We start from the raw sequence: 13,210 nt of genomic DNA, 5'->3' as shown, positions 1-13,210 counted from the left end.
TGTATTATGTTATGCAGAATTATTAATATTTTTATTCTGTTGTCATTTTGCCCTCTGCTGGCCTGATTTTTTTTGTCCCATTCCATCCCTGATGGATAATTTGACTCTTTAATGAATAGTACTTTTTGTTAAGCTTTACAAGTGAAGGAAAGGAACTGTTTTGCATATGTCCCAAAAGTAATAATAGTATTAATAATACATTTAGTACCATAAATCAAACCAAACTTGCACCCTTTATAAATTATTTATTTTTTAATCACATTTTAATAAAATAAAGGAAATAAAAATGTAATCCGATTAATCGAAAAAATAATCGAAGATTAGTTGCCGTTCTAAATCGATTGCTCTTTTTATTTATTTATTTTTTATATATTTTTTTTGTGTGGGTTAGAGTACTTGACTACAAAATTACTTGATAATGCCCATCCCTACCCCTCTAAGAAAATGCTTTCTAACTGACTTCCTCTCTCCTCACAGACTCTGTCAGACATCGACAGTGAGCTGAAGTACATCACAGATGTTGCTGTTCAAGTAAGAATCCATTGAGCCAATCAGAAAGAGTTATTTTTCTTTCTTCCAATAATCTTTTTACATGACTTTGTATGACCTTTTCTCATCTCCAGCTCAGTGCGTTTGACAGTCGACATCTGGACGAGATTTACTTTGACGTGCGTCTGGTGGCGTTCCAGAAGGTCAACAAGCACATTAAGGAGATGAGCACGCTGGATATGAGATACCTGACTGCTGTCATGCATAACTGCTTTCATTCTTTTACAGTAAGTGTGGAGAGTTGAGGTGTTTGTTGATCTCTTCAAGATGATAAGATGAAGTATGTAACTTTTTCAGTGTTAAAATACTTCTATCCAAGCTTAATACACATAGACAACTGTACGTAAGCCATTAATAGGTACATTTTCTCGGAAACAGTTTTTTGTGGCACTTTATAAGAATTCCTGTCAGACTCCACCCATCAATGTTACTCAAACAATGGTATGAGTTGGGGGCGGGACTGTCTGAATATTTGAACAACTGTTTTGAAACATTGTTAATTTTTGCAATTCCGTTCAGTTGCGATTGTGTTGCAGAAATTGCATACTTCAGCTTTTAGTTTCTTTGTGCTTATTTTTTTGTTTCTTGACCTGTATTAAGTTTTGACTGCTGCATTAATGTTGTGTTTATGTGACAGATTGGGGACATGTCTTTGGCTGACAGTGCCACAATGTGTCTGTCAGCAATAATAACGCGGCTTTCTGAAGTGGGATGCCCAGAGGCGGATTACAAAGAGATTGTGCAGTACACAATATTGGATGCACTTCGCAAGGGCTTGAAGAGCAAGATTGAGGTGAAAAGACACACAACACTTCACTTTCATTGCACTGTTTCATGTTGATTGTTTTTAACATCTTTTTGTCCTTTTCTCTCAGAGTGTACGAAGTGATTACACTACAGTTCTGGCCTGCCTGGTGAAGACATTCCCAAACCGATCTGAGTTCTGTGAACTGGTGCAGCTGACAAACTACAGTGATCCCGAGTCTGATTTCTTTGAACACATGAAGCACATCCAGGTTACATAATGCACCCAAGTCTCAAAACATGGAAAATGGAAAAGTGGCTTTCACTGTACAATAAGGTTTGTTTTTGAGGCACCACTTTGACATGCTTGCGTTTCAGATTCACAGAAGGGGACGAGCTCTCAGGAAGTTTGCCAAACAGCTGACCGAGGGCACGATTGTGATGTCTTCGCGTTCGATGCAAAATTACATCATGCCCTACGCCATGATTGCTCTGTTTGACGAAAAACTGCTGAAGGTTGTTACTTGAGTTTATCAGTCTGAAATTTTGGCCTGGTTATATTTTTGTCCATTCTGATTGTCAGTTTACTGTGTTTAAGCTGATGAATTGTAATTCTGTGTTCCCAGTATGAAGCCATGACAACGGCAGCAGTTGACCTTATTGGTGCTGTGTGCAAACGCCTCACCTGGTCCAAGTATTTATTCTACCTCAAACATTTCGTCCATGTTCTACAGACCGGCTTAGCTGAGCAGAAATTGGCTGTCAGGTACACTGTGTGGGATTGTGCATTTACAGTGCTGTGAAAAAGTGTTTGCCCCATCCTGATTTCTTCTAACATAAAACAAAGGCAATCTGAGTAAACACAAATTCTTGAATTATAATGTTATTTATTGAAGTTAAAGGTTCCAATACCAACTTGGCCTGTGTGAAAAAGTATTTGTCCTCTTAGTTACTAAATCCCCAAATCTATGAAATTGCATTCATAATGGCATTCAGCTGGACTAGACACACCCAGGTCTGATTACTACCAGCCGCGTTTAATCAAATGAATACAGAAATAAAACTTTTCAACTGCATGAAGTTGGCTAAAATGTCCAGTAGAGCACACACTATGCCAAGGTTGAAAAAGAATTCCAGAAATGATGAGGAAAAGGATGATTGAAATACATCAGTCTGGGAAGGGTTACAAAGATATTTCAAAGGCTCTGGGACTCCAAATAACCACAGGGAGAGCCGTTATCTCCAAATGGAGAAAACTTGACACAGTAGTGACCCATCCCAGAAGTGGCCAACCTTCTGAAATTCCTCCAAGAGCACAGTAACGTCTCATCCAGGAAGTCACAAAAAAGCCAAAGACAACATCCAAGGAACTGCAGGCCTCTCTGGAAGAGTGGCGAGGCGAAAACAACTGCTAACCCAGAAGAACATTAAGACTCGTCTAAATTATGTCAAAAACACACCTTGAAGATCCTCAAACCTTTTGGGAGAATGTTCTGTGGACTGATGAGTCGAAAGTGGAACCATTTGGAAGACAGGGGTCCCTTTACATCTGGCGTAAATCAAACACCAAATACCACAAAAGAACACTACCTGCGGTCAAGCATGGTGGTGGTAGTGTGATGGTGTGGGGATGCTTTACTGCTTTAGGGCCAGGGCAACTTGCAACAATTGAGGGGAAAAATGAATTCTGCTCTCTACCTTAAGGAGAACGTCTGTCATCAGTCTGTGCATTGAAGCTCAATCGCAACTGGATTAAGCAGCAAGACAATGACCCAAAGCATAGTAGTAAGTGCACCTCTTAATGGCTCAAAAGAAGCAGAATTACAGTTTTGGAGTGGCCTAGTCAAAGTCTTGACTTGAACCCAATTGAGATGCTATGGCAGGACCTTAAACGGCCGGTTCATGCTCAAAAACCCTCCAATGTGACTGAACTAAAGCAGTTTCACAAAGAAGGCTGGGCTGATCTCCAGTTATCAGAGGCGTTTGGTTGCAGTTGTTGCTGCTAAAGTTGGCACAACCAGCCATTATGTTTAAGGGGGCTGTTCATTTTTCACATGGTTGATATAGGTGTTGGATATCTTTTTTGCTTCAATAAAAAAATATATATATATATGTTTGAAAATGCTATTTTGCTTTTACTCAATTGCATTTTATGTTATATCTCGTTTGAAGATCTAAAACAATTTAGTATGAAAAATACACAAAAATAGAAGAAATCAGGATTACATCAGACAGTATGTCAGACAGTATTTCTTTCCTTGTTTTGACATGAAATCTTTTGCTTGTCTCTTTACTGGTGTAGCTTGTTGGTGACTGTTCTTGAGGCATTCCATTTTGACCATGAGACTCTAAGCAAGGAAATCGAGGCAGCCAAGGCCAGGAAGACAGAAGGTAAGAGTGTGCTATAAAAGTCAAACATGCCACCATATAATTGCTGTTTGCCCACACAGTGCTCAACAAATTTGATTTATTTTTTTTTTGTCTTCAGTGCCCAGTAATGTGGAGGAAGATGCTGAGGAGGCAGCAGAAACCATTGACATGGACGAACTTGATGCTGAGGCTGCCATGGAAACCGATGATGCAGGAGCAGCCATTTCCACAGCAAAAGAAGCTATGGACACTGAAATACAAGACTCTGCCAAACCAAAAGTCCCCACAGAGATTCAGGCAAAGAAAGCACCCCCTGTTGTCAGCAGTGGGCTTCCACAGAGTCAAGAGGATTTAGAAGCTCTTATCTCATCCATTCATCGTACAGTCACCCAAAGTGTCTTGCCCAAACTCCACAAGTGTCTCATTGCAAAGGTCAGAGCTCACTCATTTTTCTAAAGCTTCACTTTAAGTAAGACTGAGGCTATGTTTTAAACCCAAGTGAGCTGCCTCACTTTCTAATGTCTGCTTAGGTAGCTGCCTTAGTTGGCATTCTAACAAAAATAAAAGCTCAGAAATAGAGAAGCTTTTAATGGGTAGCAACTCTGTTAGGTGCACAAATAATAGTAGACAATTGGATAGGTTTTTGAGTCTTGAAAAAACTTCAAGTCTGTACATGTCTATCAGAAGTCATTGTGATTTGCTTGTGTTCTTTTGTTTGTGAATTTTTTATAAATTACAAGGTAATTAGCAAGGAATAATTGGACACTTATGTGCGTTTTTGCAGGTTAAAAGAGATGATGAGCACAAGACGATGAAGTCTAAGGAGGTGAAAGATGAAGAGGTGCTCAGAGTGCCTATTGCCTTTGCCATGGTTCAACTCATGAAGTCTCTCCCACAAGAAGTCATGGAAGCCAATTTACCTGGGTAAGTGTGTGTGTGTGTATTTTCCTGGAATGGCTCCCATTTTCAAAATTCAAGTATGTGTTTGAGTAAAGCAGGTGTATCAGAACACAAACAAAACTGTTGGTGTTTATATGTTTAGTATCCTTCTGAAAGTGTGTGTCCACCTGAGGAGCCGTTTCCAGGAGATCCGTGATGTCGCTCGAAACACTTTGATGAAGATCATAGAGACACTTGGACATAAATACCTCCATTATCTGCTTAAAGAGATGCAGGGTGTCCTAGTGAAGGGTTATCAGGTAATGTTGCCTGTAGACGCATATACTAAGTGTGTAATTTAAAGTATGCATTTGATAAATTATCACTGTATACTTTATAACTTTCAGATCCATGTGCTGACCTTCACGGTGTACCATTTACTCTCTATTCTGAAACCATCAATGACCGGAGGAGATCTTGACCCCTGCATGGACATGCTTGTTGCGGTAAATGACACCATTTATGTCTTTATCGACAAACTATCAGCCATTTTTATTGGCTAACTCTCAATACACTTCCCAGATCTTCAACAATGAGCTGTTTGGGGCTGTGGCTGAGGAGAAGGCAATCAAAGGCATAGTTTCTAAAGTGATGGAGGCCCGTCACAGCAAGAGCTCAGACTCGTACGAGCTTCTAGCCCAGTTCTGCAGTCAGGAGCGAGTGGTTCACCTCATCCTGCCACTCAAAGTGGTAAAAAAAATGCCTCTAAAGCAGGTTCACTGTTTCTTTGTTCTCAGAAAGGGAAAAGACTTATTTGGTTTCTGTTTTTATCTCAGATACTTGAGAACACAGCCAGTTTGAAGGTCTCTAGGCGAGTGCATGCTGTGTTTAGGAGAATTGTGGCCGGTCTTCTGCTCAATCAAAGCATGACCCCTCAGTCAATCCTACTGCTCAGCCACGGACTCGTTAGTCAAAGTCTGCAGCTCATTACAAGCAAGAGCAAGTACGTCACACTCACTTATGCATACACAAAAACACACAATGTCATAATTGTCATGCTGTTATTTTGGAACATACATTGTCTCTTTATCCAGAGAGAAGCCTCTTCCTCCTCCAGACCCTCGACTGCCTCCTCCAAGCTGCTTACTTCTGCCGCCCATTCCTAAGAGAGGAGGAGTGAAAGCTGCCATCAGCAGCAGAACCAATATGCACATCTTAGTGGAAACGGGTCTTAGTGTAAGAAAACACTACGTTGAATCATGAGCTGCCCTTGAAAACTATTGGTGATGTGGTAGACCTAAAGGTTGAGGATCATGGTGGCCACCACAAAGGCTCAATGCTAAACATTTAATGAATGGCACACCAATTTGAATGCAAAAGATTTTTTTAGATGGCAAGTAATACAAAAATTGAGCGATTTATGAGATTTTGGCTATGTTCAGAATAGGATACTACCATACTAATCTTACTACTGCTGCAATATCAGCATATTGCCAGGCATATTTACACAAAATTGGATTAAAAATGCTAAGTAACCAGTTGATAACTGGAAGGGACTTGCAAAATTAAACACAGCAATATGATAAGGCCACATGACAACAATGTAGCATACTACTTTTCTGGAATGTTTATTGTGGAATAATACCAAAGGCGTCACTTACTATTATTAAAAGGTTGTAGGCCGTATACAGTATATTCTGCACAGTATTCCATTCTGATAATAGCCTTTCTCAACAATCAGTATGCTTAAGTTGAGTTATTTATAATGGATCTATTGATAACTATGACTACACCATAGTACCATATCAGGACCTTTCACTTGTTCTTTGTTGCAGTATTGCTTTTCAATAACAAGCCTCATTCTCCCATACACAGTTGCTTTACGGCAGTCTGAGGAGTTCAAAGGTCAACTCATCTGTCGCATCAGTACAGGAGATGTTGGATCCATTCGTATCTCTCCTGCTGGACTGTCTTAACTCCATGCATGTGAAGGTCTGACCTCTGTTTTTTACTATGCGTTCTATGTATTTTGATGGCTTTATACATTTCTGTGATTTCAAGACTACATCAAAACTATTTGACAAACGGTAAAAATGGCTTCGTTTTCTGTGCACTGCAGGTCATTACTGAAGCCTTGCAGGCCTTTATCTGGATCCTGAAGTTCCCTCTGCCTGCAGTGGAACAGAATTTTGAGCAGATGACTAAACAGCTCTTTGTCCTGCTGAAGGACTACGCCAAAGCGGGTGCAGCTCGTGGCGAGAACTTCCACCTCGTTCAGAACTGCTTCAAGGTCCCTGCCTCAAATGAGAGGACTCTCAACACTTTAACAAGTTAATAACATCCTCATTTTGATATATAAATATCAATAATCAAATGTGAAATGTTCTGTGTTTTTTTTTGTAGGCCATAACTGTTTTGGTGAAGAGTGTGACACAGCATATATCAGAAACGCAACTGCAGGTGCTGCTGGGATATGCTGAAGAGGACATTTATGATCACTCTCGGCAAGCCACTGCGTTTGGCCTTCTTAGGGTGAGTAAAACTTTTTAAACCTGCCTGCTTACCTGCTCGTAATATAAATCTCTCTCTCTCTCTCTCTCTCTCTCTCTATATATATATATATAGATATATATATATATATAGATATATATATAGATATTTATATATAGAGAGAGAGAGACAGAGACATACATACATACATACATACCTTTTCCCCACATCTAGAAAAGTCAGTGAAATTAATAAAATCTGAAGTCATGTGAATTTCTTTAGTGAACACAAGTTTTGCTCTGTTTGATAATATTTTATAGGCTAGCTATTGCTTGTGTTGTTGAGTAAAACTTGGTCGCAAGCTATAGTGATCTTCGATTCGAGTCGATTTGTACCATACACCAGAGTTTAAATTCTTAATCTTTTTCTCTGATAGGCGATTCTCTCCAGAAAGCTGGTGGTGCCAGAAATGGAGGATGTGATGACAAAAGTGGCCAAGTTCGCCATCAGCGGGACAAACGAACAGGTTCGAGTACGCTGCAGACAGGTCAGTTGGAAGAACTTTCCTTTTCTTAATCACAACATCACTATAATTCATCATTATTGTCACCATATTCGTCATTTACTATCATCATTATCCTGATACAGAATTTCAAATCATTTAACATTTAAGTTTCTGCCCATTGTTACCACAGATTTACCTGAAGTACCTGATGGACTATCCACTGGGGAAGAAAATGAGGAAAAATTTTGACTTCATAGTGGCTCAGCTTAGGTATATTTAAACATTTATTTAACTCTGCATTCAAATAAAAACAGGCAGATATCAATTGTTCATGTCAGACTAATTAAAGTGCCATTTTGTTTATGCTCTTTGCAGTTATGAATATGACACTGGCAGACAGTCTGGCCTTGAAATGATGGCTTTCATTTTCCAGACGTTCCCTCAGGTATCGTCTCACCTCTGTGTGGATGTTGAAGTTCTTTTTAAAGGGGACATGATTTTTTGATGTGCTGACAATGCAGATTTGCTTTAATATCCATGCAAAACGTCTTCCACTCTACCTAGACCATTTATGAAATCTTAGCACATTAACATTTGACCACCCACATTTGCAAATCTATTCAATATTCAACACCTCAAACAACAGCAGGCATTTACATATAGAAGGTATGCTTGTCAGAAAGAGGAAATGGAATTGGTTTTGGTGCAAGGAGCTTTGGTTAACATTAAAAGTGGATTTCAGGGGAAAAAAATAAAAAGCTATAAAAGTGTAGAATATGTTGACATTCAAATACTGTTAAATATTCTTTCTGTGTGTTTGTATCTGTTTCTTCACAGAAACTCTTGCATGAGCACTGCGGCCTGTTCTTTGTGCCTCTGTCGCTGGCTATGTTGAACGATGATTCTGCATCTTGTAAGAAAATGGCAGCTCTGGCCATCAAGTCTCTGTTGAATCGGGTTGATTTGCAGCATCAGAACTCCATGTTCAACCTTGTCAACAACTGGCTGACTGGAGAGAAGGTCAGTTGATAATGCAAATTTGAGTGAAATTGTTAATTTCTGCTGAAATAGATGTTTTGGTTTTAATGGTTTGTGCATTTGGGGTTTTGTAGACGTCTCTGCGGCGACTGGGAGCTCAGGTTTGTGGGCTGTTTGCGGAAGTAGAAGGGGAAAAGTTTAGCCGAAGAATTGAAGCCCTGATACCTTTCATAGAGTCTGAGATCAACACTTCCAACTTTGAAGAAGTGAGTATTACTTTAGTGTCTACCTTTTAATGGTGGACACTAAAATGGTGTCCAGGTGTGAAGGATGCAGAGTATTTCTCTTTAAAATGACATTGTCCTTATTTGATAATTAGATTGAGGAAGAGGAGGATGAGAAGGCTGCTGACAGACTGCTGTTCTGTTACCTCACGCTCATCGTCAAACTCATCAAAGACTGCAGATTTTTAGAGCTCCAAAAACCTAAAGATCTGCTCAACAATATCTGGGGTGAGTACACACACACAGTCTAACAGTCATGGATTAAGTCAGTGTGGAAAAACCTGCACTTATAAACCTGAATCAATGGTATCATACATACACACCACCAGTTAAAGGTTTAGAGACTGAATTTATGCGTCTTAAAATCTTTATACTTTAAAGCCTTATACTTAAGTAGTGCTTTCAGTGGATTAAAATGTTTTAATTGCAGAATTTTTCACAGTTAATCATTATTAATTGTAGATTTTAAAATGCTGAAATTTGAATCTATCTATCTATCTATCTATCTATCTATCTATCTATATATATATCTATCTATCTATCTATCTATATATATATCTATATATATATATATATATATATATATATATATACACCTTTTCTTGTCAAAATGCATTTATTTCCTTTTTAGGAAAGCAAGCAAAACAAAATGTAACAATAAAATGCTTTATTATCATTTTCCAAACATAGTATAAAGATAGAAATGCACTAAAATAGGGGCCTGGTATCTCAGGGAGTATTGACGCTGACTACCAACACTGGAGTCGCGAGTTCGAATCCGGTGTGTGCTGAGTGACTCCAGCCAGGTCTCCTAAGCAACCTAATTAGCCCGATTGCTAGGGAGGGTAGAGTCACATGGGGTAACCTCCTTGTGGTCGCGATCAGTGGTTCTCGCTCTCAATGGACCACGTGGTAAGTTGTGCATGGATCGCGGAGAGTAGCATGAACCTCCACATAATGTGAGTCTCCACGGTATCATGTACAACGAGCCACATGATAAGATGCGTGGATTGACTGTCTCAGAAGCGAGACTTGTCCTCCGCCACACAGGTTGAGGTGAGTAACCGCACCACAACGAGGACCTACTAAGTAGTGAGAACTGGGGATTCCAAATTGGGAGAAAAGGGGATAAAACAAAATGCTCTAAAATAGCACCAAAGTCTAAGTGGGAGTTTAACAAATTGAAAGTACTAGTCCCAAGATAGGTTGCATATTCATTGCAATTAGCATTTCATCTCTTAAACTCTCATCCTCCACAATATTAATCACCTGGCAGACTGTGGCGATCCGCTTTCCTACAGCAATCGTTAAGCCGCGTTAGTGATTCACGTCAGGGCACCAACGTCAAGCACCGCTTTGATCTCCACATAAAAAGTGCTGCATACATCGTCTCATTCTGCAATTTCGTGATAGTTAAGACTTGACCTGCTTCTGTTGTAATCAAATTGTGTCTTATAGAGGCTGCAAAGTACTAGCTTTCTGTCACAAGTCCCATCTGGGCTTGTTTTGTACAAACAAATAGCGTTAAGAAGTCCTTTTCCATCACTGTTGTGGTGTAATGACTCCAGGCGGACACTTAGAAAAGGTTCCACCCTGGTTCCACCCTAGTACCACCAGTGCTTCTTATGGTTTCCGCTTTATTAACAGTATGCATTAATCGCGATTAAGAAAAATAAGTGTGTTAAACTTTAATTAATCGCATGCATTAATTGCATGTAAAACAACTTTTGACAGCTCTAACTTAAATACTTGACTTAAGTTTTGTATACAAATTAGAGCTGACAAGTTAACACGGTAATTTAGTGCAATTCATTATATGAAAAATAATGTGTTAAATTATCAGTATTTTACACCACTATAGTTATTGGTATCGGTCAACCTCTAGTCGAAATGCTTAATTTTTCTGCTGCCACAATACATGTAATGTAAGGAATTATTATCTATATATTTATTTGAATTATCATATACTAAATTATGTTCATTTGGGTGGCCTTTCTCAGTAAATATTGAAAAAGCACAAATGCAAATATAAATTGCAAAACCATACAAATTGATATGATGGACTGGATAGTGAAGTAAAAGTAGCCAGCAAGTATCCAGCATACATGAAGTTATTCAATAGTTTAAAAAGCATCTCTGGATGCACCTCATGAAGTGTGCAGAACTGAAATCTAGGGAGAGAATGACTACTTTGAAGTAGCTACAATATAAGATTGCTTTCATTTTGTTTAACACTTTTATGGTCACCACATAACTCTTGTACTTCCATTTGTGTCATTTTATAGTTAAAATGACTTATTATTATTATAAAGTGTGATATTGTAATAACAAGTATAGTACTAGGTGTGTTCAAACGTTTGACTGGAAGTGTGTTATGTACTCTCTTCAGGCCATATTGATTCACATCTGCGGTACCCTCACTCCTGGGTGTGGCTGACCGCCTCTCAGATCTTCGGCCTGCTGTTTGCTGCTCATAAACCAGAGGATCTGGTGACCTTATGGAATTCTCAGGAGAACACACATAAAACCACACAACCTGTGGCCACTGGTTTCCTCTCTAAAAACCTTGATAAGAAGGCAAGGGACCTAAAAACTTGCATTTAAATCTCATTCTTTACGTACATAGACTGAGCTTGATCTGTCTCCTTTTTTTAATGGTTTATCATCCCTGCTTTAGATGAGAGAGCTGGTTTTATCCTTCGGTTACCAACTGCAGTCTAAATACCTGGATATTGCTGCTGGGGAGCAGGTAGGAACTCTGACCAATCCAAACCGAGTACAAGAGTGACTCACTATTTATTACAAAAGGTTGATGTATTCTTTTCCATGTCCAGGTGATAAAGAACTTGCTCTACGTAGCCAAGGTGATCTACCACATCTCACCTGAGTCTGAAACAGCAAACCCAATCGAAGAACAGGAACAGGTGACAGATTTGCAGGAAGAAACGACAGATAACATGGAAGAGAATGAAGGGGAAGTGGAAGATAAGGAGCATCAAGAGGAGAAAGAGCTTGAAGAGCAAGAGAATGACGACAGGCCTCCAACTCTCCTCTGGGTGATGAAGAAGCTTTCATTGCTGGCTAAAAGAGAGGCAGCTGTGACACCTAAAGTGCCTTTGAAGGTGGGTGTTAAATGTATTTATCTTTTTTCCTCCCCAATTTGGAATGCCCAACAACGCCCTCAATCAGGGCGGCAGAGGAAAAATTTCAGTTTGTAACTTGTTGAGCAAGTTACCGCGGAGACATAGCACGTGTGGAGGCTTCAAGCTATTCTCCGCAGCATCCACGCACAACTCTCCACACATCCCAATGAGAACCACATTATATCGACCAGGAGGTGGTTACCACATTTGACTCTACCCTCCCTAGCAACTGGGCTAATTTTGTTGCTTAGGAGACCTGGCTGGAGTCACTCAGCACACTCTGGATTCAAACTCACGACTCCTGGGGTGGCAGTCAGCGTCTTTACTGGCTGAGCTACCCAGGCACCCCCAGTGTCTTTTTCTTTTGATTAAGATCCTATTTAAAGGATAGATCAGCCAAAATGGGAATTCTGTCATCATTCACTTGCCCTCATATTGCTCCTATATGACTTTCTTTGATGTAAGGGCCACAGTTACCATGCACATTCATTTGATGTAAAAAGATGCAATGAAAGCAAATAGTGACTGAAGCTAGAATTCTGTCTAACATCTCTGTTCCATGTAAGAAAGTAATAGGGGTTTGGAACACACGAGGGTGAGTAAATGATGACAATTCCATTTTTAGGTGAACTGTCCCTTTAAACTTATGACATCGCTGACTAGACAGATCCCTTGATGAAATGTTGTCTGCTTTGACCCTTGAACAATCATAAACAATGTTTCTTTCTCGTTTTTTTTGCAGAGAACCTGTGTTTTTAAATTCTTGGGAGCCATAGCTGTAGATCTTGGCAAAGATCGACTTGGACCTTACCTGACCACCATTATTGCGCCTCTCTACAGAGAGCTGGACAGCACATATGCAGACCAAGGTAAGACCCATTTAAGAAAATAAAAAGCATGTTTATATCAGCATAGTGTCAATACCTAATCATGTGCCATGCTACCTCAGCCAGTGACTTAGAGACTGAAACAGACATTGGTATACAATTTTTATTCTTATTGGCTTCCTTCAGACCCCACGTTAAAGAATCTGGCTCAGGAGTTGATTGAGTTGTTGAAGAAGCAGGTTGGTCTGGAACGATTCTCTCTGGCTTTTGCCGCAGTGCAGAAAGAAGCCGCCCAGAGACGGGCCTCTCGCAAGAAACAAAAGGCCATGCAGGTAAGGGCTGCTGATAAATCTTGCTGCTCAAGTCCTGTAAAATGTACATTAATATTAACGCTGAAGTGTGTAATCTTTTCAACACTAAAATACTTTCTCCTATATCAGC

General features: G+C 39.6%; 1 protein-coding gene across 1 annotated transcript in view; it reads left to right on the top strand.

Moving 5' to 3' along the window:
* utp20 (UTP20 small subunit processome component) overlaps nucleotides 1-13,210 on the top strand; it is a 28,439-nt gene that overhangs the window by 14,224 nt on the left and 1,005 nt on the right. The window contains exons 34-61 of the mRNA XM_052118624.1: nucleotides 478-531; nucleotides 624-776; nucleotides 1,187-1,342; nucleotides 1,425-1,565; nucleotides 1,672-1,809; nucleotides 1,920-2,059; nucleotides 3,596-3,684; nucleotides 3,782-4,095; nucleotides 4,448-4,587; nucleotides 4,706-4,862; nucleotides 4,950-5,048; nucleotides 5,125-5,292; nucleotides 5,379-5,545; nucleotides 5,637-5,778; nucleotides 6,418-6,534; nucleotides 6,662-6,832; nucleotides 6,946-7,074; nucleotides 7,469-7,579; nucleotides 7,728-7,807; nucleotides 7,913-7,982; nucleotides 8,375-8,557; nucleotides 8,650-8,781; nucleotides 8,895-9,027; nucleotides 11,189-11,376; nucleotides 11,477-11,548; nucleotides 11,634-11,921; nucleotides 12,685-12,811; nucleotides 12,956-13,101. Of these exons, the coding sequence (XP_051974584.1) occupies nucleotides 478-531; nucleotides 624-776; nucleotides 1,187-1,342; nucleotides 1,425-1,565; nucleotides 1,672-1,809; nucleotides 1,920-2,059; nucleotides 3,596-3,684; nucleotides 3,782-4,095; nucleotides 4,448-4,587; nucleotides 4,706-4,862; nucleotides 4,950-5,048; nucleotides 5,125-5,292; nucleotides 5,379-5,545; nucleotides 5,637-5,778; nucleotides 6,418-6,534; nucleotides 6,662-6,832; nucleotides 6,946-7,074; nucleotides 7,469-7,579; nucleotides 7,728-7,807; nucleotides 7,913-7,982; nucleotides 8,375-8,557; nucleotides 8,650-8,781; nucleotides 8,895-9,027; nucleotides 11,189-11,376; nucleotides 11,477-11,548; nucleotides 11,634-11,921; nucleotides 12,685-12,811; nucleotides 12,956-13,101 (4,005 nt within the window). The remainder of the gene's footprint in view (nucleotides 1-477; nucleotides 532-623; nucleotides 777-1,186; nucleotides 1,343-1,424; nucleotides 1,566-1,671; nucleotides 1,810-1,919; nucleotides 2,060-3,595; nucleotides 3,685-3,781; nucleotides 4,096-4,447; nucleotides 4,588-4,705; nucleotides 4,863-4,949; nucleotides 5,049-5,124; nucleotides 5,293-5,378; nucleotides 5,546-5,636; nucleotides 5,779-6,417; nucleotides 6,535-6,661; nucleotides 6,833-6,945; nucleotides 7,075-7,468; nucleotides 7,580-7,727; nucleotides 7,808-7,912; nucleotides 7,983-8,374; nucleotides 8,558-8,649; nucleotides 8,782-8,894; nucleotides 9,028-11,188; nucleotides 11,377-11,476; nucleotides 11,549-11,633; nucleotides 11,922-12,684; nucleotides 12,812-12,955; nucleotides 13,102-13,210) is intronic.

This window comes from Xyrauchen texanus, chromosome 45, assembly GCF_025860055.1.
Source record: "Xyrauchen texanus isolate HMW12.3.18 chromosome 45, RBS_HiC_50CHRs, whole genome shotgun sequence".
In the NCBI taxonomy this organism is placed as follows: domain Eukaryota; kingdom Metazoa; phylum Chordata; class Actinopteri; order Cypriniformes; family Catostomidae; genus Xyrauchen; species Xyrauchen texanus.
Note: the sequence above shows the minus strand (reverse complement) of the source record. Positions and strands in the feature narration are given on the sequence as shown.